At 39.7% G+C, this 24,735-nt stretch overlaps 1 protein-coding gene across 2 annotated transcripts in view; it reads left to right on the top strand.

Annotated features, from left to right (window-relative positions):
- MYO5C (myosin VC) overlaps nt 1-18,246 on the top strand; it is a 120,527-nt gene extending 102,281 nt beyond the window's left edge. For both annotated transcript variants that reach the window (XM_063449057.1, XM_063449056.1), the window contains exons 32-41: nt 3,569-3,674; nt 4,572-4,659; nt 4,827-4,925; nt 8,721-8,875; nt 9,840-9,929; nt 10,253-10,403; nt 13,129-13,411; nt 14,796-14,970; nt 16,115-16,195; nt 17,399-18,246. In XM_063449057.1, coding sequence (XP_063305127.1) covers nt 3,569-3,674; nt 4,572-4,659; nt 4,827-4,925; nt 8,721-8,875; nt 9,840-9,929; nt 10,253-10,403; nt 13,129-13,411; nt 14,796-14,970; nt 16,115-16,195; nt 17,399-17,551 — 1,381 coding nt within the window. In that variant the 3' untranslated portion in view covers nt 17,552-18,246. The remainder of the gene's footprint in view (nt 1-3,568; nt 3,675-4,571; nt 4,660-4,826; nt 4,926-8,720; nt 8,876-9,839; nt 9,930-10,252; nt 10,404-13,128; nt 13,412-14,795; nt 14,971-16,114; nt 16,196-17,398) is intronic.
- Nucleotides 18,247-24,735: the final 6,489 nt, after the last annotated feature.

Below are 24,735 nucleotides of genomic sequence, written 5' to 3'. Positions count from 1 at the left end.
TAACTTCCTTTCTAAAATGTCATAACAATCTGTCAGTTTATTTTTGTTTTTATTCTTGGCACATTTGATGACTGATGTGATCTAATTTGGGGTGAGCAACCTTTTTGTCTCTTCCTCTTGGCCTGGGAGTTAAAAAAACATGTTCAACTTTCGACTGTCTTATGTTTTGCAAAATTCCGATTGCGTAGTCGAACCAAGTATGGTTCTATTATCTTATTACTTAATAGGGACACTTTTCCAAAAGTTTCCTTTTTATTTTACAAGATCTACAAACTCAGTTTCTTTATTGACTCAAGACCCAAGACCTTAGTCCAGTTCAGTTTAACTAGACTCAATAAATGAATCCCTTGATGTGGTTAGCCTATGACTGGTTTATTTGATGCCACCAGGCGCTGTATTTATTGTTGATCTTATTTTTTGTACATTCCACTGGTAGGATTTGCTTGAGTTTCTCTTTACAATGAATTAACAAGCTGATTACATGCTCAAGGAAAAATCAGGGTCCTATCACTTACATCATTTTAAAAAGAAAACATATTGTGTGAGGTCTTTCATGGAAGCAAGAACCCCTTAACCCCTTAAGGACCAAACTTCTGGAATAAAAGGGGATCATGACGTGTCACACATGTCATGTGTCCTTAAGGGGTTAAGGACACATGACGGAAATATTCCATCATGATTCCCTTTTATTCCAAAAATTGTGTCCTTAAAGGTGTAATCACTGCTCTAAAGATGTTTTAGTACAGGTCCTAATATATGTCAAATGACAAACTGTTGTATTCATCTGAGAAGACAGTGCATAGTGAGTATATATGATTTGGGTATTCTGGTCTAAATTTGAAGCTCAGTAGTTTTGTTGGAAAAAGTTCCTCCATGTTTGTTTATTTGTTTTTATAGTCTAGATGTTGATTGGCATCTATTTTTACTGTCTGTTTTTTTTTCCTATGAAATTGTATATTTTATTAGTTCTGTGTATATTCAACATTGCATCAAGTGCTGCAGTGCATCTGTGGGAACATACTTTGTAATGCCAACTGACAAGTCTAGAATTTCCTAACTTAGAATTTGGTGTCAAAGAGTTCTACTCTTTGTATTGGTTTCTCAGAACTTCAGCTCACTGTAGAATGCAATCCTCACACATGCTGATAGGGAATGCAATGAGCAAGCACCAATCATGGACTTGCTTCTTAAAAGTAAAAAGTGAAAAGCAATAGCTGGTAAATCACTTTAAAAAAATAAAGCAACAGGTTTCCAGGGTCTATCTCTGACTCTACTTATGTATGCTTCCCCTAATACTGTACTATACTAAAGGATTGATCTGCAGTCTGCAGTTAGTAAAGGGACTTCAAATTTAATCCAAGCTGGAGTAGATGTAAAGTCGAGTGAGTTAGCGACAGCACCTGACCTGGTGGTAATTGTTAACGTCTAGCTTGGAAACCTTATGGTACCTTATGTTTCTCATTGCCTATGATTCTTGATGGGAGATGTTTTAACTTACCAGTAATCACTAGTTGCTAGAAGTGACATTGTGCAGCATGGAAGCAGGTGTAAGTCACTAACTTTACCCACAGCCATTTTAAATATGAACAGCTTGTCAGTAACTCATTGTGACAAACATGGAAACAATTCCTATGTAAATTTTAGGGCAACCACACTTTCTGAATCTCTCCCAATACGCGGTAGCTTCTTAAAAATTACAAAAGTAAACATCAAGAGAAGATATCACGGGAAGAAACTCTTAAAATAGATATTAGAAGCCCTGGCAGAATGTTTTACAATAACCTTTGCGGTGAGGTTCTCGCAGATAAAAGAGTATTACAGTACAAGGCAATCTAACATTTACACAACTGGTTGATCTGAAATTCTAATATTTTGTGACAACCTACTTAAACTATTGTTCTACTTCTGTAGGGGGACAGGGTAAAATATTGCCATATTAAAGTGATCAAAAGAGTAATAAGCCCTACATTACATTTCATTGGTACCGTGTACATGTCAGGAGAATGTAGATACAGAATTCTAAGGAGCAGCCTGCTCCCACACCCACCAAAAAAAGAAGGAAAAAAAGAAATGTATTTATCACCTGGACTTTGCTGCCATAAAAATGTTGAATAATGTACATTGAAATTTATTGCAAATATATATATATATATATATTGTTTTAGGTTTTCAGAATCAACTGTGGTTACAGTGGAATGTCTTCTTATGAAATAAATAAAACACCATGTCATACCCAAGGTTACATAACAGTTATTACGTACTGTATAGGTACATTTGTTAAATAACTGTTATGTAACCTTGTGTGTGGTTTCTTTACTGTTATTTTCATTGCTCACCTTCCTGGTACAAACCATGAGGAAACCATACGGGGCTAAACATCTGTCTCAAGACATTCTGAATGTGTTCAATAAGTAATGGACTAAATAATATGCCACCTTGGCATAGTCAGAGGTAGGTTCTCCATCTAGGGTGAAACTACAAATTCCATGATGCTCAGCAAGCAACCTAAAAGAACATGGTGCAGCGTTTAGGTTTCACGGTAGGGGAAGTTTCACACCAACTGAAGAGCTACAAGTTTGTGACCACAACTTTATCCACCAAAGTAACATTGTGACCTAATCTAAAAGTCCCTAAGAGTTTAATGGTTTTTCCACATTCCTTGATATTTCCATTTATTAATAAAAAAAAAAAAGGACTGATATGAAATAATTACTAGAAATTCAAAACCCAGAGAGACCAGGTATTGGCAAGGCATAACAGATGGAATGGTTTTTTTTATCGCTTGGAGTATTTTAAGGCACATTTAATAACCTTTTTTTCCCATCCATGTTTATGTATAGTAAATATATCTCAAAATGACGTGTTCAGTTAAGGTGGTTAGAGAATCAAACAGCAATATATGAACATTAGGCTTGACACTTGGTCTCGTTATGTGACTACATACATTCAGACTTTTACATTAACAAAATTTTGCCCCAGTAATCAAAGGAAGAATGAATGAAACTCAACTGTATTTTCAAATTTGGTTTTCAGATGACCACTAATTTTTCAGTAAATTGAATAAAGTGTGTTCAAGAGTCCATTTGACTTTCAGAATACATATACCAATATGAGTATACACTGGCCATGGGTAATTATGTAATGTGATCCATGGGTTGTTGATTTTGAAAACAGAAATGCAAATCCCAAAGATAAAGTTTAATATCAGTACATGTATTATCTACAAATATTAACAGAAACCTATACTCATATTCTGCAAATGTGTTCATTTTAATTTTTGTTGTAGTTTTTCTGTTAATATTTTTATCCTTATATATAGGATATTTTACATTTATGTAAATGAAGAGTTAAACTCTTAAAGATTTCCGTTTGTAAACGTAAATGTGTTGTAAATATAGATCAATCTGTGCAAGTCTCTGACACATACAATAATTCGATTTCATATTCAGCATTTAGACAATCTTGATTTCAAAATGTTCCCATTTGTGATCCAAAAGCAGTTGTATGGTATAGTCTGCCTTCCTTAGAAAAGCACCTTGTTTTAAAAGTGTGTCATTTCTTAATTTAGATTCCAGAATTCTCAGAAGGAGGCACGAGGAAGAGACGAGATGGACACGAGCATTCCACAGGAAGTTAGCATTCATGCAAAGGAACTCAATGAAATGGACAAAAAGGTGTGTTCCAAACACTGGCATCTGTAAGATAAAACTGAATAAAAAAGGCATCTTTAATCCCTGGGAGATAGATAAATCCAAGATCGTATGACTATCTAACACATGTTGTTGGTAAATGTATTTTTTAGAGTTTTGGGGTTTTTTAACTTTACACATAACCAACTTAGCACAAAACCAAGTATTATACTTATTCTTCCAATGTAATTTGAGAAAGAAACATATCTGTCTGTCAAAAGGACACTTTTCAAAAACACATTCCAGCTAAAACCACCACTACTGTGAAAACATAATTATGTAATTTATAAAAAAAATATATATATGTGAAACAAGTGGGATCTACACAAAATTATCATTTAACAAGGACATTAATATATGAATATAAACACATTTCACATTGATTGCAGTTTTCCTAATTGCCAGAGTAGGCAGTTGGTTGTTGACAGATTTGGGCTAGATACTGTTACAGAGAGAGGTTAAACTCCAGATATTGAATATTGATTCTCCTATTGTCTGGTAAAATTACTTTATTATTCTCTACTAAGAGAATCCATCCCTTTGCATTCGTGTTTTTGTATTTTTTTTTCTTCCTCCCCGCTCCTTATGTTTCTTTAAATCACATAAATGTACACATATCACCTCTTTTGACTCTAAAAAGATAAATTTTCTTCTATTTTATTTCTGTTATTTTAAACAGAGATAAAAGATACAAACAGATATATGCTTTAATTTAATTCCAGAATCTCTAATAAATGTTTTAAAGTAAAAAAAAAAAAATACACTTACCCATACATATGTCTCTGTTAAACATTTAATCCCATTTTCACAATGAAGAATGGTGTAGTAACTTGGTGTTTTTTTTATAGAGCTAAATTAATGTTTTTGTTCCCCTCTTAATAGGACTATGAGGAACAGGTGGATAAGAAAGATAGAATCATCAAAAAACTTCAAGATCAGATCAAAGCTCTAACAAAGTATATTGAAACAGGTATACAATATGACTGTGTTTTTTTTTTTTGTTATTCTGATATCAATAGATGTATCTCCTTCACAGGTGAACAGAGTATTGTTTTTAATGCTTCCACTTAACAACGTTTTCCTTTTGGTCTGTGTGAGAACAAAATGCACTAAGCAGTTAATTTGTTTTTTCCCCAGACGATCCAGTGAGTGTACCAGCAGCATCTAAGGACTATTTGGGAATGTTGGAGTTTGCCCAAGACGATGAGTCCAAACTGATTAGCAATCTCATCCTGGGTATGTGTGTGAAGATATCAAACCCATTTGTAATTTCCACATAAAATGTGTGTGAAATGAAGAAACATCATGTGTGAAGACAGCCCTCACTTTTCCTTTCTTTATGACCCTTGTATCTTAAAGGGACACCCCGGACAACTAAAGCAACTTTAACTTGCTGAAAAACATTATGTTTAAAGAATGTGTCCTATTTTTAATTTTACAAATAGTGCAGTTTTTAATAGAAATTGGCACTTAAGCTAACCTTGTTACATCCTAGTAAAATACATTATGTATGTTAAGCACTAAAAAAAATCACTTCCAAGAGAATTTTAGCTACATATAACAAGGAAATCCCCACCGATTCCATGGCTACATATATTTAATAATGTGAGGGTAAAAAAAAGTGGTTGGATGATGCAAAGTCCCTGGAGACTAGTTAGAAAGAGACAAGATACACTTTGGACATACTCTTGACATTGTTGGAGTTGATATATATGATATATATCCCATTGTAACGTGCTATGGAATTTGTTGGCACTATATAAATATAATGATGATAATAATAATAATAATAATAATATATATATATGTTAGTCTCTCACATCGTGGAATTTTTTACAACGTTGCTTCAGTTCATTGAGGTTTGCATTTCTTTTCTCTCAGGGTCCCTCCACAGCATTCCAATTGGGTTGAGGTCTGGATTTTGAGAGGGTCATTGCAGCACCTTGATTATTTTCTTTTTTAGCAATTCTGTTGTAGATTTGATGGTGTGCGTGGGATCATTGTCCTGTTGCTTGACCTAATTTTGCAGTCGGACAGGTATCCTCACATTTAACTCTAGAATTAATTTGGTGTACAGAGGAGTGCATGGTCAACTCAATGACTGCAAGGTTCCTAGGCCCTGTGGCTGCCAAACAAGCCCAAATCATCACCACTACACCACCATGCTTTACAGTTCATATGAGGTGTTTGTGCTGATATCTTGTGTTTAATTTTCCCCAAAAGTGGCACTGTGCATTATGGTCAAACATCTCCACTTTAGACCCGTCTGTCCAAAGGACATTGTTCAAGAAGTCTTGTGGTTTGTTCAGATGCAACTTTGCAAACTTAAAGGAACACTATAGTCACCTAAATTACTTTAACTAAATAAAGCAGTTTTAGTGTATAGATCATTCCCCTGCATTTTCACTGCTCAATTCACTGTCATTTAGGAGTTAAATCCCTTTGTTTCTGTTTATGCAGCCCTAGCCACACCTCCCCTGGCTATGATTGACAGAGCCTGCATGAAAAAAAAAATGATTTCACTTTCAAACAAATGTAATTTACCTTAAATAATTGTATCTCAATCTCTAAATTGAACTTTAATCACATACAGGAGGCTCTTGCTGGGTCTAGCAAGCTATTAACATAGTAGGGGATAAGAAAATCTTAATTAAACAGAACTTGCAATAAAGAAAGCCTAAATAGGGCTCTCTTTACAGGAAGTGTTTATGGAAGGCTGTGCAAGTCACATGCAGGGAGGTGTGACTAGGGTTCAAAAACAAAGGGATTTAACTCCTAAATGGCAAGGATTGAGCAGTGAGGCTGCAGGGGCATTTTCTATACACCAAAACTGCTTCATTAAGCTAAAGTTGTTCGGGTGACTATAGTGTCCCTTTAAGCTGTGCTGTCATGTTCTTTTTAGAGAGAAAAGGGTTTCTCCTGGCAACCCTTCCAACCATACTTGTTCAATCTTTTTATAATTGTACTCTTATGAACTTAAACTTTTAACATGCTAACCGAGGCCTGTACTGTCTGAGATGTAACTATTTTTTTTGTTGCAATTTCTCTCAGCATTGCATGGTCTGACCTTCGGGTGAATTTTCTGTGGTCTCTACTCCTGGGGAGATTGGCAGCTGTCTTGAATGTTTTCCACTTTTGAATAAAATTGCTTACTGTAGAATTATGGATGTAGAGGGATAACTGGTAACCCGACTGGTTACCCCCGCTAGTTCTCTTCCTTCAGCCGATCAGGAACTCCATGTGCTCCCAGGGCTGGACGACACTCAGTCCTGGAAGCTTAGTCCTTACAAGTACTGCATCCCCTGCAAGTTGGAACAGCAGACACAGGGGTTAAATCTTCTTTACCTCCAGTAACCAGACGACACACAGTTCTGGAGGTTAAAGGAACACTATAGTCACCTAAATGACAGCAGGCTTTGCACCCATACAACCTCCCACCCAAACAAAGGTGCCCCTCCGGCTTCCTGATCCTGGAAAAAAAACACCCAAGCAAAGGTGCCCCCCCGGCCACTCCATCACCTGTGTCTCCTAGTTTGTCCCGACTGGCCGAGGATTATAATAGTTGTCCGCTGAGTCGGTCGCGGCTCTGCTTCCCGAGTCTCCCTGGGGACTTAGCTGTATTCTGGGGAGGAGAGCCAACTGTGCTCCCCCCGGCGCTGTTCGGGATACTGGGGAAGGGGCGAGCCATCCTCCATCCCCCCCTGGATCTCACTCAGCTGCTGGGGAGCGGTACCGGCTGCACCTGGCTCAGAGGCCTGCGCCTCTGCTCCTACTTGCTCCGTGGGTCCTGCACAGCTGCCAGGGCCCAGTTTAGGCAACAAAGGTGGGCAGAGGCTACCTGCCCTCTGCCCGGAGGTCCTCGCCTCCACGCTCATCGGTTCCTAGGGTGGGAGGAGGCTACCTACCCTCTGCCTGGAGGCCCGCGCCTCCATACCAACTGGCTCCTATCAGTGTTATAAAATATGTCTTTCTTTTGAACAGAGTTGTTTTAGAAATACGTTGGCAGAAAAAAGCCATCAGCAAAAAAAACTGGAAAATAAACCCAAAACATAGTTTGATGTTGTATACATCATATGTGGCACAAACTCAGAATGAAAGATAGAAAACGTCCATTTTGTAGTTGGGGTAAAAGGGATCTGGGCCCCTGGTTGGATTTCCTCTAAGGCCATAGAAGTATGAGGCAGCACAGATCCAGGGGGGGAACTCCATCCCCCCCTGGATCTCACTCAGCTGCTGGGGAGCGGTACCGGCTGCACCTGGCTCAGAGGCCTGCGCCTCTGCTCCTACTTGCTCCGTGGGTCCTGCACAGCTGCCAGGGCCCAGTTTAGGCAACAAAGGTGGGCAGAGGCTACCTGCCCTCTGCCCGGAGGTCCTCGCCTCCACGCTCATCGGTTCCTAGGGTGGGAGGAGGCTACCTACCCTCTGCCTGGAGGCCCGCGCCTCCATACCAACTGGCTCCTATCAGTGTTATAAAATATGTCTTTCTTTTGAACAGAGTTGTTTTAGAAATACGTTGGCAGAAAAAAGCCATCAGCAAAAAAAACTGGAAAATAAACCCAAAACATAGTTTGATGTTGTATACATCATATGTGGCACAAACTCAGAATGAAAGATAGAAAACGTCCATTTTGTAGTTGGGGTAAAAGGGATCTGGGCCCCTGGTTGGATTTCCTCTAAGGCCATAGAAGTATGAGGCAGCACAGACCGGCATGATAACACTGTATTTTTGTTTTGTAACAGTGGTGGAGGGAGGATTGGGAAAACTGATTTACAGCCGAATATTCTGCACTTTTCATATGATTCTTTTGGTATCAAAGAGAACTATAAACCCACCACTACAGGTCTATTTTGCCAAATTTCTTAGAACCCAGTGGAAATTTGTATAGTTAAGGAAGTGCGAATTTGCTGTAGAGAATTATAAGAGTTATAAATAAAAATACAGAAGTTTACAATGTTCTGTACAAAGAAGATATCATAAACGTTGGGAGTGTATTTGATGTGTGTCGGGTCTTTCTTCCCCTGTTTAACCAGATCTCAAGCCACGTGGTGTGGTAGTAAATATGATTCCCGGCCTCCCGGCTCACATCATGTTCATGTGTGTAAGATACACGGATTACATCAATGACGCTGACAGGATCAAGTCCCTTATGAATGCATCCATCAATGGCATTAAAGAAGTTATTAAGGTGAGATACAGGTTAAGATTACTTAGACCTGTAATACCAACACAAATTTCTCTCCACTACATTATCCATGATGCGTAGCTTACTAAGCCCATGTGTCTTTCTTAATTGAAGATATATAAATATATATCCTCTAACTGCCATGATATCTACTGCACAAAGAGGTATTTATGGAACAAAGGATCTGTGGTGCTGTTCCCCCTGTTTATGTTAAACCCTTTTTGAGTGGCTTGACAAAAACCCTGGCACCTCTGCTGTGGTTTGGGTCATGCCTACCTAAATATGAGATTATGATAGGCTTAGCATGCTAGACTTTCCTCCCACTAGTATTCTCAGACTATCATTGACATCCAAACTGGGGGGATCCAAACTGTACAATGCTGTTCTCCTTAACCACTACAATGAGCTGTAATGGCTATGGTCTGTAGAGTGCCCCTGTAACTTTGGTCAGCTTTCTTAGTGTACTAAAAATAGAAACATAGAATGTGACGGCAGATAAGAACCATTCGGCCCATCTAGTCTGCCCAAATTTCTAAATACTTTCATTAGTCCCTGGCCTTATCTTATAGTTAGGTTTACTGTGTTAACCTCTACCACTTCAGCTGGAAGGCTATTCCATGCATCCACTACCCTCTCAGTAAAGTAATACTTCCTGATAATATTTTTAAACCTTTGTCCCTCTAATTTAAGACTGTCCTCTTGTTGTGGTAGTTTTTCTTCTTTTAAATATAGTCTCCTCCTTTACTGTGTTGATTCCCTTTATGTATTTAAATGTTTCTATCATATCCCCCATGTCTCGTCTTTCCTCCAAGCTATACATTGTGTTTAGTCTTAGATTTAGTTTTACATAAAAAACTTTCAAGGTTGATTCCATTTGACTGCTAGTTATGAATTCTTCGAAATGGGTTCATAAGTAAGTGTATGTACACAGTTTGTAAAATCTTTTTTTTTTCATTCTAATATTTAGGAACATGCAGAGGATTTTGAAATGTTGTCATTCTGGCTCTCCAATGTCCACCATTTTCTCAACTGTCTAAAACAATACAGTGGAGAAGAGGTATGTCTTTCCTATTTGCTTTTATCAAACTTTTTTGAATTCAAATGCTTTGTGTCCTGAGAAATCGTTCACTCTCTGGAACAGCGCACATGTGTTTTTCAACCACAAACGAATAGGCTTAGTATGTCAGTTAGCAAAACACCTGTCTCTACCACAGGGGAGTTATTGGCATATACAAAATGGTTTTCTTTTTCTCCTTTATTTTTTAATCTATGGTTAAGTTCTAATTCTACAAATTATCACATGTATTCATTCATTATAATGTTAAAAAAACACATTTGTCGGCAGACTACTAATTATTTTACCATGTCTGTCACTTCTAGGAGTTTTCAAAGTATAACGTGCCACTTCAAAATAAAAACTGTCTAAAGAATTTCGATCTGTCTGAATACAGACAAATTATCAGTGACTTGGCCATTCGAATATACCATCAGTTTATCACTGTTATGGAGAACAATATTCAACCAATGATCGGTAAGACGTTTTACACAAAGCTATCCTGGATGGACAAGGATGTTGGGGGTCATGTTGTCTTAACAACATGCAGTGCACCAAGCAATTCTGTATTTGCTCTAACAATTACATTTATATTTCAACTGGAACTAAATTTTTTGGCTTATTGTTTTTTCTTCAGTCTAAGCTCAGGCTATTATTGAATTTCAGACATGCAATTCTTACACATTTTTTGGGCAATATACAGTCAGGGCTATTTACTTAAGTGATCAATTATGTAATCCACATATTTCAAACACCCACTCCCTTTGTAGGATTGTTACGACTGTTTTATAAGTCTCCGGCACATGTTGCATTTAAAATAATTTAAAAAAATCCTCCCCATCTCTTGTTTGTTGCCCTTGCACACTTGTAAATCAAACTATACATTTTTATATTCACTTCCTGAAACTGCATTATTTTTCCTGCTATGTTTCCTTCTTCTGTGTTCTATGAGAACAGTTTTCTATTTTGTTGACTAACAATTTTAGTTTACTAAAATTTTTAAGAGTTAGTCGACTAAAATGAGACTAAAATTAAAACAATTCAGATGACTAAAATACAACTAAAACTAACATGTAATTTGAGTCAAAAGACTATGACTAAAACTTAATTGAAATTTGCCGCCAAAATTAACACTGGTGGGTAAGACTCATGAGGGAGGGAGGAGAGGAAATGAGACATGTGGGGGCGGCTGAGGTTATGAGATACATGTGGGAGCTGGAAGAATGAGACACATGAGGGGGCTTGGAGAATGAGACATATGGAGGGACTAGGGGGATGAGCACATGGAGGGGATTTGGCGGAATAAGACACGTGGAGGGGCTGGGGGAGGAATTGAGACATATGAGCGGCTGAGGGAATGAGACACATGGGGGAGATGAGATGCATGGAGGGGCTGGGGGGGACACAAAGCAACATAGAGAGGCTGGGGAAGAAAGAGACAAATGAGGCAATTGAGAGAGACACACAGAGAGGCTGTGGGGACACAAAGAGACACAGAAGGGCTAGGGAAGGGGCAAAACGGACAGACCTGGGCTTGGGAGAGAGACACCCAGAGGGGCTGGAGGACACACAAAGAGACATAAAGGGGCTGCGGAAGGGACAGAAGAGACAGATAGAGGCTTTAACTAAACCCATTAGATTTTAGTTGTGTTGGCTAAAATCTCCTGGAGATTTAGTCGACTAAAACTAGACTAAAATTAAAACAATTCAGATGACTAAAATACGACTAAAACTAGAATGTTTTTTTTGTCAAAAGACTATGACTAAAACTAAATTGAAATGTTTTGCCAAAACAATTATATATATTGTAATTAAAACAATTATAAAGGCCCGTTATCAGAAAGGTACATACTGAAATCTATTACAATCTATAGGAAACTGATCTCATAGATCACAAGGAAATATAATGGAGTTTGAAAAAAAAATACAAATGTATAACAAAAATGTAAAGAATGATGTTAAACAATCTATTCAGGAAGTGGACTTAAAAGTAAAGGGAATTTAAAAGGCTCTTTTCTTTACACATGTTCAAGAAAAAAATACAAATGGGGAGAAAAATGTCAAAAATTTGCAGCAAATACCTTAATTGTATAAAACAAATAGGTTTTGCATTCCTCTGAAGGGAGTGTGTTTAACATATGTGAATTACATAATTGTTTTATACAGTAAACTATTTGGAAAATGTAAGATTCTTAGGGCTGCCATCACTTCTATAGAAAGTAAGACATTATAAAATATAGATTTTTGATTTTCCAAAGTCTCTTTACATAACTTTAAGCATGTTTGTCACACAGTGTTATTTTCAGGTCACTTGTGGTAAGATGGCAAACAGATTTGGATAAACTTTTGTAAGAGACATGCATAACCTAAAATGATTAATCATAGCAGAGGTGGGTTAAGAACAGTAGCTATATGGACAATACAATGGGGGTACAATACATGTAGATACACTGCAGTAGAACCCCACTGCCATATTTGGCCTACATATTTTTTGTAGTACATAATACCTTAAAAAAAAAAAGTGTGTTTTTTTTTTTGTAAAATTATTTTTAAAGGAGCACTATATTGCCAGGAAAACAAACTTGTTTTCCTGGCACTACACCACTACACTATAGGGTTATTAGCCCCCCCCCCCCTTCCTCAGGGCCCCCCTCCTGCTGGGCTGAAGGAGTTAAAACCCCTTCAGCCGCTTACCTTAATCTAGCGCCGTGCTCCCTCAGCGCTGGTGACCGCTCCTCCCCCTGCCAACGTCAGCTCCGAATGTGCATTCAAACTGCCTATAGAAAAACATTACTCAATGCTTTTCTATGGACGTCAGCGTTGTCTTAGTGTGATTTTCACAGTGAGAATCGCGGAAGCGGCCTCTAGTGGTTGTCAGTGAGACAGCCACTAGAGGCTGGATTAGCCCTCGGTGAAACATAGCAGTTTCTCTGAAACTGCTATGTTTTCAGCTGTAGGGTTAAAACTAGAGGGACCTGGCACCCAGACCTATTCTTTGAGCTGAAGTGCTCTGGGTGCCTATGGTGGTCCTTTAAGTAAGATAGAGAGGGAGCAGCCAGTATGTGGTGATAGAGAGGGAGCAGCCAGTATGTGGTGAAAAGGTTAGAGTGTATTGTCATTGTCAAGCTGAAATCTATACTATATTGTTGCATTTTGTGTGACATTAGTTTTGTAACAGTTGATATAACACATTCTCTTTCAGTACCTGGCATGCTGGAATACGAGAGCCTCCATGGAATATCTGTTGCCAAACCTACAGGCTTCCGAAAACGTTCCTCCAGTATAGACGACACAGATGCATATACAATGACTTCAATTCTCCAACAGCTCAGTTATTTCTATACCACGATGTGCCAGCATGGCATGGACACTGAACTGCTGAAACAAGCAGTCAAGCAGCTATTCTTCTTGATATCCAGCGTCACACTCAACAGCCTTTTCCTACGTAAAGACATGTGTTCCTGTAGAAAAGGAATGCAGATAAGGTATGGCTATTTATGGTGTAAATTTTTATTAAACTACTCATAACCAAATAGGGGTGCGTTAAACACCTTCTAACACATTAACAGTGGCGTACATGCAGGGGTCGCGGCTGTACAACTTGTAGGACTGATGAAAATTCAAAACCTGCTGCTAACTTTGGTGTTCATTTCATTATTTCAGTATAGAGACAAAAAAAAAAGGATTCACCTTAACTATGTGCAACTAAAAAATGTTTAAATCCCTTTACAGGAGCAAATATTGGTTGGAGAGATTTGCTTGGCCATACTCTGTTATTCAGGAACCTCTGGGCTCTCGTTTTTTTTTTGTTATTTCCAAATATAAGACATCATTTATTTATTTATTTTATTGGAAAAGTTTAGCAGACAGCTTTTCAGATATGTTAAATTGCTTCTTTTTTTTAGGTTTTAACCTATGCAGAATCATTATTGGCTGAAAACGCAGTTATCTAGTAGATGCACACTTTGCCTGCTAGAATTATAAAACAAATGTCCACTAGTGAAAAAAAAACCTGGAAAACGTGCTTGTTTCAGCTTTAAATGTTAAATATTTTCCAGCAGGTAATAGTGTTTGAACCACAGAGTGGACATAGTTCTTACAGTGACCCGTTGCATGAACATATAAAGCCATCATCTGTCATTTACCAAGAAATGTTTGTCCACACAATCGGAAACCCTCACAATGTATAACAGTTTCCAGCAATCAAGAGATCAAGTGACGCATCCTTGTGTTTTATTTTGCTCAACATGACATGCAAGCAAAATAGAATGTTCCATATGTTATATAGCACGTGTGTTCTATGGGTACTTATTTTCCTAACTGGCATGTCATTGTCTGGAAGTTGAGTTCTGCCTGCTCTTTAATGTACATATTGTGTGCTGTTAGTTCTTCTTTGATCTTGCTTGCCCATAAATGAAGACCTGATGCTAACCGCTATTAGGAATATAAATCATTCACATACGCAAACTTTTTTAAATTGCATTTTTGATCTTGTCAATCGGTAGGGTTATTGCAAGTAGTGGCATTAATTCAGGCTAGAAAGAGTGCCGAGACAATGATAAAACATCAAAAATGTGTAATTAATCAAAATTAGCAACTCAATAGGAAGTCATGGCAGGGGCACAAATAAATGACACGATGGTAATTATACAAAGTCAGCCAAATGAATTTGCTCTGTAGCAGGTGAATAGGGATGTATTAATAAACTACGCTATTTAAAAAAAAATGTTCATGCAACCCATAGACAGCAGTTTATGATCTAATGATTAATTTAAGACTTGTATTTACATGATATATTACTATGATCTGTGTTACAGTGATATTTATGAATAGCGTTTTCTATAAATCATATCTGCACATTATGTTTAGATGCAATATAAGCTACTTGGAAGAATGGCTGCAAGGCAAGAATCTACAGGGAAGTACAGCCAAAGAAACCCTAGAACCCCTTTCTCAGGTTGCATGGCTACTGCAGGTTAAAAAAATAAAAGATGAAGACGCTAAGGAGATATGTGAACGCTGTACTGCACTTTCACCCATACAGGTAACCATATTAATAATTTTCAAGGTACATTTACAGAATTTAAGATAAACTGTTAGGAAATATATCATACTATCCTATGAAGATTAAAATATACCTGTCATGGTACACAAGTTCAGTTCATTTTAATTTAAAGCTCTTTAAAATGTTTTACAACCTCCCCCATCCGTCAGTCAATCGATGGCATTAGACTTGTGCCAGTGCCAAGTAGTGAGTGACAGGAATAGAACCCTGAGTCTGTTCTGTGTATTATCTTGCACTGTGTTCTGGTTCATTTACAAATATCAGCCACATGTCACTGTGAGCCCCACCATGGCTGAAATGGTGTATCACTAATGCAGAGGGGACTTGCTGAATATGTGGTTGATGGGTCAATTTTAAAGGATCACTATAGGGTCAGGAACACAAACCTGTATTCCTGACCCTATAGTGCTAAACCCACCATTTAGGTGGCTTAACCCCCCTTGACTACCTATAAAAGTATAAAACTCACCTTTTTTTTCAGCACCGCGCGGGTCCGCCGGTGCTGGCTCCGCCCCCTTTGTAACATCAAAATGGCCAATATTTAGCTTTCCCATAGGGAAAGCATTGGATTGGCTAAAATCGGCACGGGGGCAGGGCAAAATGACGTTTTGGCCAATCAGGACCTCCTCATAGAGATGCATTGAATCAATGCATCTCTATGAGGAAAATTCAGGGTCTCCATGCAGAGCGTGGGGACGCTGAACGGCAGGGCTGCTTACTGTGCAGCCCTGAGCCAGGAAGCCCCTCCAGTGGCCATCTAAGCAGTGGCCACTTGGAGGTGTCCCTAGGGGCAATGTAAACACTGCCTTTTCTCTGAAAAGGCAGTGTTTACAAGAAAATGCCTGAAGTTAGCTATTATACTCACCAGAACAACTACATTAAGCTGTAGTTGTTCTGGTGACTATAGTGTCCCTTTAATGTTTCAAAATATTGGCTAATAAAAAAGAAAAAAAAACATATAGTGATTTTTTTATTTTGTCCTTTTTAAAGGGACACTCCAAGCACCATAACCACTACAGTTTAGATTATGGTGCTTGGATTGTTCCTTTAATAAATGTTGAGAAGACCCATTTTACCGCATTGTAACCTTTTGCTTTCTGTTTTGTGTGTCGCTTACGTTCAGATTGTAAAGATCCTCAACTCCTACACTCCAATTGATGATTTTGAAAAGCGGGTGACCCCATCCTTTGTGCGCAAGGTTCAGGTAATTGTTATTATTAATAAACACAACTTCGTGCATTCTCTGTATTTAGAACTTCATCTCACAAGCATAAAGTTTGTTGTAAACGATTTACAGTGTATGATTTGTACTTGTAACTCTTACTTCATGTATGTTTTTTTTTTGACAATCTTTATTAAATAAAAGATCTTCACATTTACGTAAAACAGAAAAAGAACATTAACATATGTGCAAATGAACATAATATATTGTACATGCAATGTAGCTAGTTTTTTTTGTGTGTAAAAAATTGAATGAACTGTAGCTTATGTTTTAGTTGTATCACGTAAAATGCAGGTGTGGCAAACGTTAGTGAAATAGTTGATGCGTTACAGCATGAAAATGAGTTTACCACTTTACGGTTTTCTACAACAGCTGAAGATGATTCAACAAGTATACCAACATATAATAACCCCTTCGATTTTTAGTTTGATAGTCCTCTGACAACATTGTTCTTCAGGGGAGCAAAGTGATGCTGTAGGCACCATAACCTCTTACTTGCTGAATGGGACTTGCAATTGCAGCTCCCCTGTGTCTGTGATGGTTGGTGTTGCTCGTGGCCATTTGCACCCATCACCAGGCATCAGAGAGATAGAGGCAATATTTGTAATTATGAGTGCTGTCTCCGGGGGAGCAGAGTGTGCAAGCCCCTTTACTCGGTATGATGTGTGTACTGAGAGCTTGTACCTATAACTTTGATTGACAGGCTTTAAAGAGGAGCTAAAATCCAGTCCAGCTTTAAAGCCTTATTATGTCAGTTTGTCAAACAAAAGCTTGCGGGATCAAGTTTCCTGCACCATAACTACGTCACTTAGCTGAAGTGGCTATGGTTCCTAAGCTGTGCGTTTAATGACAAATTGGGGTTAATTCACTATACTCCACATTGTAGTAAATTTAGACAATATATAGTTACCTATGGTTGATTTGAAAAAACTCTAACACTAACAGCTTGTTTATTTTAGTCTGAATTTTTTTAATTTCGATTTAAATTCTCTATAGCAGTGCTCCATAACCCTCTCCTCAAGGCACACCTAACAATCCAGGATTTATAGATTACCAAGGTGTGTCCAAGGTGTTTTTTTTATTTATTTTTATTTTTTTTAAACACCTTAGACACACACACATACTGCAAGCTTTTCCACGTAACTGAAATGCTGTACAAATTACATTTTTCTTAATGTATTTCAGTCCATGCTCAACAACAGAGAAGACAATTCACAGTTAATGGCGGATAGCAAGTATCTCTTTCAAGTGACTTTTCCATTCAGTCCATCTCCTCATGCATTGGAAGTGATCCAAGTTCCCAGCAGCCTCAAGCTGGGCTTCCTAACGAGAATCTAGGATAAAAAAAAAAAAGACTGCCCGTTACTAAATCCCAGAGCAACACGAAGGATTCCCGAATGATTAGTGTCTGTAGACGAATTAAGTGCTATTTTTGTATTTGGGCAAAATATCTGTTGAGATGTTAGAATTGACCCACATTAATACATAGTACTGTTTGCTTTTAAATCATTGTATTACTTTCCCTATGACAGTTTCTGCTAAGTCCCGAACAAAAAAAGAACGAAAAAACAGGATATATGAAGATGAATGTGACAGTTTTGGGATTTCATGCTTAAAACATTTAGCACATTTAATATTAGTTACTATAAGCTAGCAGGAGCATGTATTGAAGAAATTCACAGACATTGAGAGACTGTGTTAACCAATGTTAAGGCTCCTTGGAATATTTTCTATGTAGTCCCAATATTGAATTATTGAGGTCTGAAAAGTTGGATAATAAATATTTCTGCAATTAAGCTTAGATGTTTTAAAGCTGCTACAAATACCTCTTTATCATGATGTAATAGTTTTAATTGGATGTTTCACTCCACACAATGTTCCCCTAATACACTTGAAAATGCAAGCAGTGGTTATTCAAGAGGATGAATAACAGTCTACAAAAAAAATGGAATGAAAATTAATTAAAACTCGGACAGATTTGCTTACATCTTCGTCCCATGATAGTTTGCACACTGATGATCTTCACTGATACTGAGCACCTACGCGTAGATTTGTGCAACTCGTGCACAGCATTATGGGATACCAGTGATCTGCATGATATGCCTGGCTGTGCCATAACAGGTTCAGATGTAAGGCAGATAACAAAGAAAAAAAACAATGAACAAAAAAGAGTGGTATAAAAAATGTGCATAAAAAAAAAAAAATCCAAAGTTTTTTTTTTTTAGGTAGGTAATGATTTTTTTTTTAGAATTGGTACATTTACACTCTAGGTTCCCAAACTGACTAGTACAAATAATTTAGCAATAAGCTTTTTTTTTTTTTTTTTTTTTTTAAAAGTGATGGCAACACAAATAGATTATGAAGATGAATTGCCAGTTCATACATGATTAAAAGGTTTTATTATGCAAGGGCATACCAAACACTGGCGTCTTCATAACAGTACACTCTGAAAGATGTTTTCAACACTCTAAAAGATGTTTTCAAAACCGAATAATTTCTCCCTGATTGATTTCAATCACTCAACACTATCTTAAGCCTACAAGACAGTTATTTATGCCTCTAAAATAATGATGTAACTGTTCTCATGTTTGTTTGTCTTTTTGTCTTTGTTTTCCACTTTTAGTCTTAATTACCGTATTTTTCGCTCCATAAGACGCACCTCACCATAAGACGCACCTAGTTTTTAGAGGAAGAAACCCAGAAAAAAAATATTCTGAACAAACTGTCCCATAGTGTTTCTTACTATGGGACAGTTTGTACAGAATATTTTTTTTCTCCCCTGTCCCATAGTGTCCCCCCTCCCATAGTCTTCTCCTCTCTCCCATAGTCTTCACTCACCCCCTCCCCATAGTCTTCACCCACCCCCTCCCCATAGACTTCATCCACCCCCTCCCCATAGACTTCATCCACCCCCTCCCCATAGACTTCATCTCCCCCCCTCCCCATAGACTTCATCTCCCCCCCTCCCCATAGACTTCACCTCCCCCCTCCCCATAGACTTCATCTCCCCCCTCCCCATAGACTTCATCTCCCCCCTCCCCATAGACTTCATCTCCCCCCCTCCCCATAGACTTCATCTCCCCCCTCCCCATAGACTTCATCTCCCCCCTCTCCATAGACTTCATCTCCCCCCCTCCCCATAGACTTCATCTCCCCCCTCCCCATAGACTTCATCTCCCCCCCTCCCCATAGACTTCATCTCCCCCCCTCCCCATAGACTTCATCTCCCCCCCTCCCCATAGACTTCATCTCCCCCCCTCCCCATAGACTTCATCTCCCCCCCTCCCCATAGACTTCATCTCCCCCCTCCCCATAGACTTCATCCCCCTCCCCATAGACTTCATCCACCCCCTCCCCATATTCTTCTCTCCCATACTGTCCCCCTCCCCTTGTCCCATAATTACTTACCTGTCTTGCAGCGTTGGCCGGCAGCACAGGGCGCACCGCGGTAGTGGAACTTGAATTTCATGTTCCGGTTTCCGGCGGGACTGAAAGGAAGTGCGCACTCAGCTTGTGCACACTTCCTTTCAGTCCCGCCGGAAACCGGAACATGAAATTCAAGTTCCACTACCGCGGTGCGCCCTGTGCTGCCGGCCAACGCTGCAAGACAGGTAAGTAAAGCTTCATATTCGCTCCATAAGACGCACAGACATTTCCCCTCACTTTTGAGGGGAATAAAAGTGCGTCTTATGGAGCGAAAAATACGGTAATTGGCTAGTATATAAGTTAATAAAACACATGGGTTTTAGTGACTGCTACATTACAAACAGAGCTAAAGATTTATATTTATATTGACAGAATGTATAAAAAATATATATTTTTGGCATAGGTGTAAAGCTATGTATATGTTCTAGACAAATAAAAAAAAACAATACATGTGTCTTTTTATTGTGCATAATCAAAATGTAGCCTTTTTTTACTGCATCTATTTTCTGTAAACTTGTAATATTTACTCGGGATTTTAATAATGTCTCTGGTTCTGGTTTTGTTATTTTTATTACAAAATAATAAATGTTCAGATTACTAAATGTGTTTCTTGTCAGTTGTCTTTCGTTGTTATTTATTAGGTAAAAATGCTTAAATGTAGTTAAAGAATTATATAGACTATAAAGTATATGTCAGAAATGATATAATGTTTTTATGATATTGCATTTTTTCATTGGGGATATATCTAATAACAGCTTGCAAATGCTGCAGATCTCTTCTCTGCAGCCTTTGCAACCCCTCGCCTTTTGGTCTGAAATGACCAATCGTAGGCTCTTCATTGGGTGTCCTCAGTTTATTGTTCATTGAACTCAAGTTAAGAACACACAATGTGGAGTTAACATTTCTCTTTCTAATGCTACTTTAATAACCCCACTTTTCAGTTTGTTTGCACTCTTGTGAATCTCCCCAAAATAAACTGGATTGTCATATATTTATAGGAAACGTAACATGCAGTCATGGAAAAACATAGATATGTTAGTCGCTAGTGGCCAGTATAGGTGATGTGAAGATGGGCTTGGAGAGGACTTTGCTGTTCAGTGCTTTAATACCTGCAGGCTGTAGAGGAACTGATTGGTGATACATCACTATCCCATCACTACAACACCTCTCCCTACAGAACATCCTATTCTTTCCAAATAGCCAGCATTATAACAGCAGTGTGGGTCAAGTGAGGTTATGTAAGTGCAAACAAAACTCCATCACGCTAAAGAGTCCTGCCTGCTTCCAACACAATGTTGTCAACGTATACCCTTAATGGAAGCGAATTAGGGATAACAACACACGAAAAGGACTTGGGAATTGTTATAGACAACAAACTATGCAACAATGTGCAATGTCAATCAGCAGCGGCCAAGGCCAGTAAGGTATTGTCATGCATGAAAAAGGGCATTCATTCTCGGGACGAGAATATCATTTTGCCTCTTTATAAATCACTGGTAAGACCACATATTGAATATGCTGTGCAATTTTGGGCACCTGTTCTAAAGAAGGATATTATGGCACTAGACAAAGTGCAGAGGCGGGCTACAAAATTAATAAAAGGAATGGAACATATCAGCTATGAAGAAAGGTTAACAAATTTAAACCTATTTAGTTTAGAAAAACGTCGCCTGAGAGGGGATATGATAACATTATACAAATATATTCGGGGCCAATACAAACCATTGTGTGGAAATCTATTCACAAACCGGACTTTACATAGGACATAAGGCCATGCGTTTAGACTGGAAGAAAGAAGATTTTGTCTAAGGCAGGTTTTTTTACTGTAAGAACAATCAGGATGTGGAATTCTCTGCCTGAAGAAGTGGTTTTATCAGAGTCCATACAGATGTTCAAACAGCTACTAGATGCATACTTGCAAAAACAGAATATTCAAGGATATAATATTTCAATGTAGGGTAATAACTGCTTGATCCAAGGATAAATCTGACTGCCATTCTGGGGTCAAGAAGGGATTTTTTTCCTAGCTTGTTGCAAAATTGTGCTTCAAACTGTGTTTTTTTGCCTTCTTTTGAATCAACATCAAAAAACAAATGTGAGGAATGCTGAACTTGATGGACGCAAGTCTCTTTTCAGCTATGTAACTATTGTAACGAGATTATACCCTAACACGCAGGATCCAGCTAAACAGAAGACAACACAGAGGGAAGATACGTCTACCGGTCCTTAGAGTGGCCGGACTCGACGTATATAGGAGAAGTACAGAGTCAGAAACGATCCGAGGTCAAGGGCACAAAGAGACAGCGTAAACTAGGACTAGCCGGGGTCTGGTACACAGGAAACAGCAAGCCGGCAAACGGAACAGATAAGGATAAAGCGAAAACGAAGTCAGAATACAAAGCCAAGGTCAAATACAGAGGAACACAACTGAACACCACAAGCGCTAAAGGGAACTGTAGCAGAAACCACGATAGGGCAAGGAACTAAGGGAAAAGGGTAAGTATATGTAGCATCTAAACTAATGTGATTGGCTCCTGTTATATCCACACCCCCAAAAGGTAAGTGTATGGGGTGTGTGGCATGACAGGGGCCAATGGGAGCCTTTTGGCAATTTAGACTCCCACTGTCTCTTTAAGAGCACGCCCGAGACTCGCGACGCGCTCTTAGATTCAGGCGGGACACGTGACCGCTTCTCGCGGTCACTGCCCGCCTTCCTGTTTAAGCAGTCGGATGAGCCGCGCGCGGCTCCTGCAGCAGCAGGACCGCGCGCAGCTCGAAGAGAGGACCGCGGCCGCCCCCTGGAAAAGGTGAGTAACGCTACAACTATGTCACCAATGGCACTGGTAGAAATAAACAGGTACATTTGTGTGGAGTGCATGCTGTGTTATCAGGGCCGGCGCGTCCATAAGGCGGCACAGGCGGCCGCCTTAGGGCACACGGGCTCTGGGGGCGCAAGATTTCAGTGACCGGCAGGAGGGAAGCTCTCCCTCCTGCCGGGCCACCATCTCGGCCCCCGGTGCTGTGTGCGGCTGTGCTGTAATCAGACGCGGCGAGGGAGCTCTAACCTCTCTGCTCTGCTCCCTCGCGCGCTGTCTGTCTGCTGATACCGCGGGAGCCGGAATATGCCAGCAGCCCCACTGGACCCCAGGAAAGGATTCATCATCCACACCAGCTCTCCAGGTAGGGAGGCTGGGTGGAAAATATTTATTTGTAAAATAATTAGTGAGTGTATGTGTGTGTATGTGTCTGTGTGTGTGTGTGTGTCTGTGTGTGTGTATGTGTCGTGTGTGTGTGTGTCTGTGTGTGTGTGTCTGTGTGTGTGTGTGTGTGTGAGTGTATGTGTGTGTCTGTGTGTGAGTGTGAGTGTATGTGTCTGTGTGTGAGTGACGGCGTGTGCATCTGTGAGTGACGGCGTGTGCGTCTGTGAGTGACGGCGTGTGCGTCTGTGAGTGACAGCGTGTGCGTCTGCGAGTGACAGCGTGCGTCTGCGGGTGACAGCGTGCGTCTGCGAGTGACAGCGTGCGTGTGTGAGTGAGTGCGTCTGTGTGTGTGCATGTGAGTGTATGAGTGTGTCTGTCAGTGTATGATGAGTGTGTTTGTTAGTGTATGATGAGTGTGTTTGTCAGTGTATGAGTGTGTGTCTGTCAAATCAGTGAGAGTATGTTTGTCATTGAGTCTGTGTGTGACTATCAGTGTGTCTGTCAATAAGTCTGTGTCTGTCAGTGACGTCTGTGTGTTTGTCATTGAGTGTGTGACTGTCAGTGTGTACAGAGTGTAGCGGAGCGGAGCGCAGTACAGGAGCTTCTGTTTCCTGTACCTGGCCAGACTGACAGGAGGTGCTCACAGAGAGAGCACTCCCTGTCAGTTCGGCCGGGTACAGAAAACTCGCTCCGCTACACTCTGTACACACTGACACACCAGGAAGGGGAGTGTGACCACTAAAAGGGTGTGGGGTGCACCAAGGGACAGGGAGGGAATGGGAGAGAAACACCAAGAGACAGGGAAAAGAGGGGGGGAGGGGAGAAGAACACGAAGGGACCATTAAGGGTCGGGGAGGGGAGAGGGGCTGGTTAAGAGGCACATAGGTGAAGATGTTTTTTTTTTAGGGGGGGGGGGGGCGGAAAAATGCATCTTCGCCTATGTACCTAAAAATCCAAGCACCGGCCCTGTGTGTTATGTGGATGTCCTGTGAATGAGGTGCCATCTGTGTATTGTGTAACGATGTGTCATGCAACTGGTCATGCCATATTTAAGTGGTACTGGGGAGAAACGTGACTGGTGGGTGCTGGAAATTTGTGGTTTAAATATAATTAAAGGATCACTATAGTGTCAGAAAAACAAAGAGGTTTTCCTGACACTATAGTGCCCTGAGGGTTCCCCCACCCTCAGGGTCCCCCTCCCGTGGCGCTGAAAGGGTTAAAACACATTCAGCAGCTTACCTCTCCTCCCCGTCGACATCAGCTCCCCTGTCTGACGTCAGCGGAGCCGAATGTGCATGAGCGGCAAGTGCTGCGTGCGCATTCAAAGTGTCCATAGGAAAGCATTTGTCAATGCTTTCCTATGGATGCTCTGCGCAATGGAGGCATAATATGCCTCCAGCGTCGCAGATGCGCCTCTAGTGTCTGTCTGGAAGACAGCCACTAGAGGCTGGATTAACCCCAAATTTAAACATTGCTATGCTTGCATTTGAAGTGTTAAAACCTGAGGGACCTGGCACACAGACCATTTCATTGAGCTGAAGTGGCCTGGGTGACTAAAGTGTCCCATTAAAAATAATATATATTATTTTGTTAGTGTATGACTTTCCTACTTTACTCTCTCACTTTCAATCTGTGTCATTGCCATGGAGAGCTGGCAAGAGCATTTGCCCCCGATGCCACTAGCATACAGGGTTTGCAGGCTGTAGTCTAATAGGGAATAACATTATCAGGAGGTGCTTGTTGTCTGTTTACACATTGCTGCAAGAGTGAGGTAAGGCAGGAAGTATGCAGGGCCTTGCTAGCCCAGCACTGGGGCAGCCTTTGAAAAAGTGCAGTTATGCATGAAATGCTTTAGCCAGGTTCTTTCAATGTATTTTATTTATTTTTTTGTGAATT

This window comes from Pelobates fuscus, chromosome 3 (assembly GCF_036172605.1).
Source record: "Pelobates fuscus isolate aPelFus1 chromosome 3, aPelFus1.pri, whole genome shotgun sequence".
NCBI lineage: Eukaryota > Metazoa > Chordata > Amphibia > Anura > Pelobatidae > Pelobates > Pelobates fuscus.
This window is presented reverse-complemented; position numbering and strand designations above follow the sequence as displayed.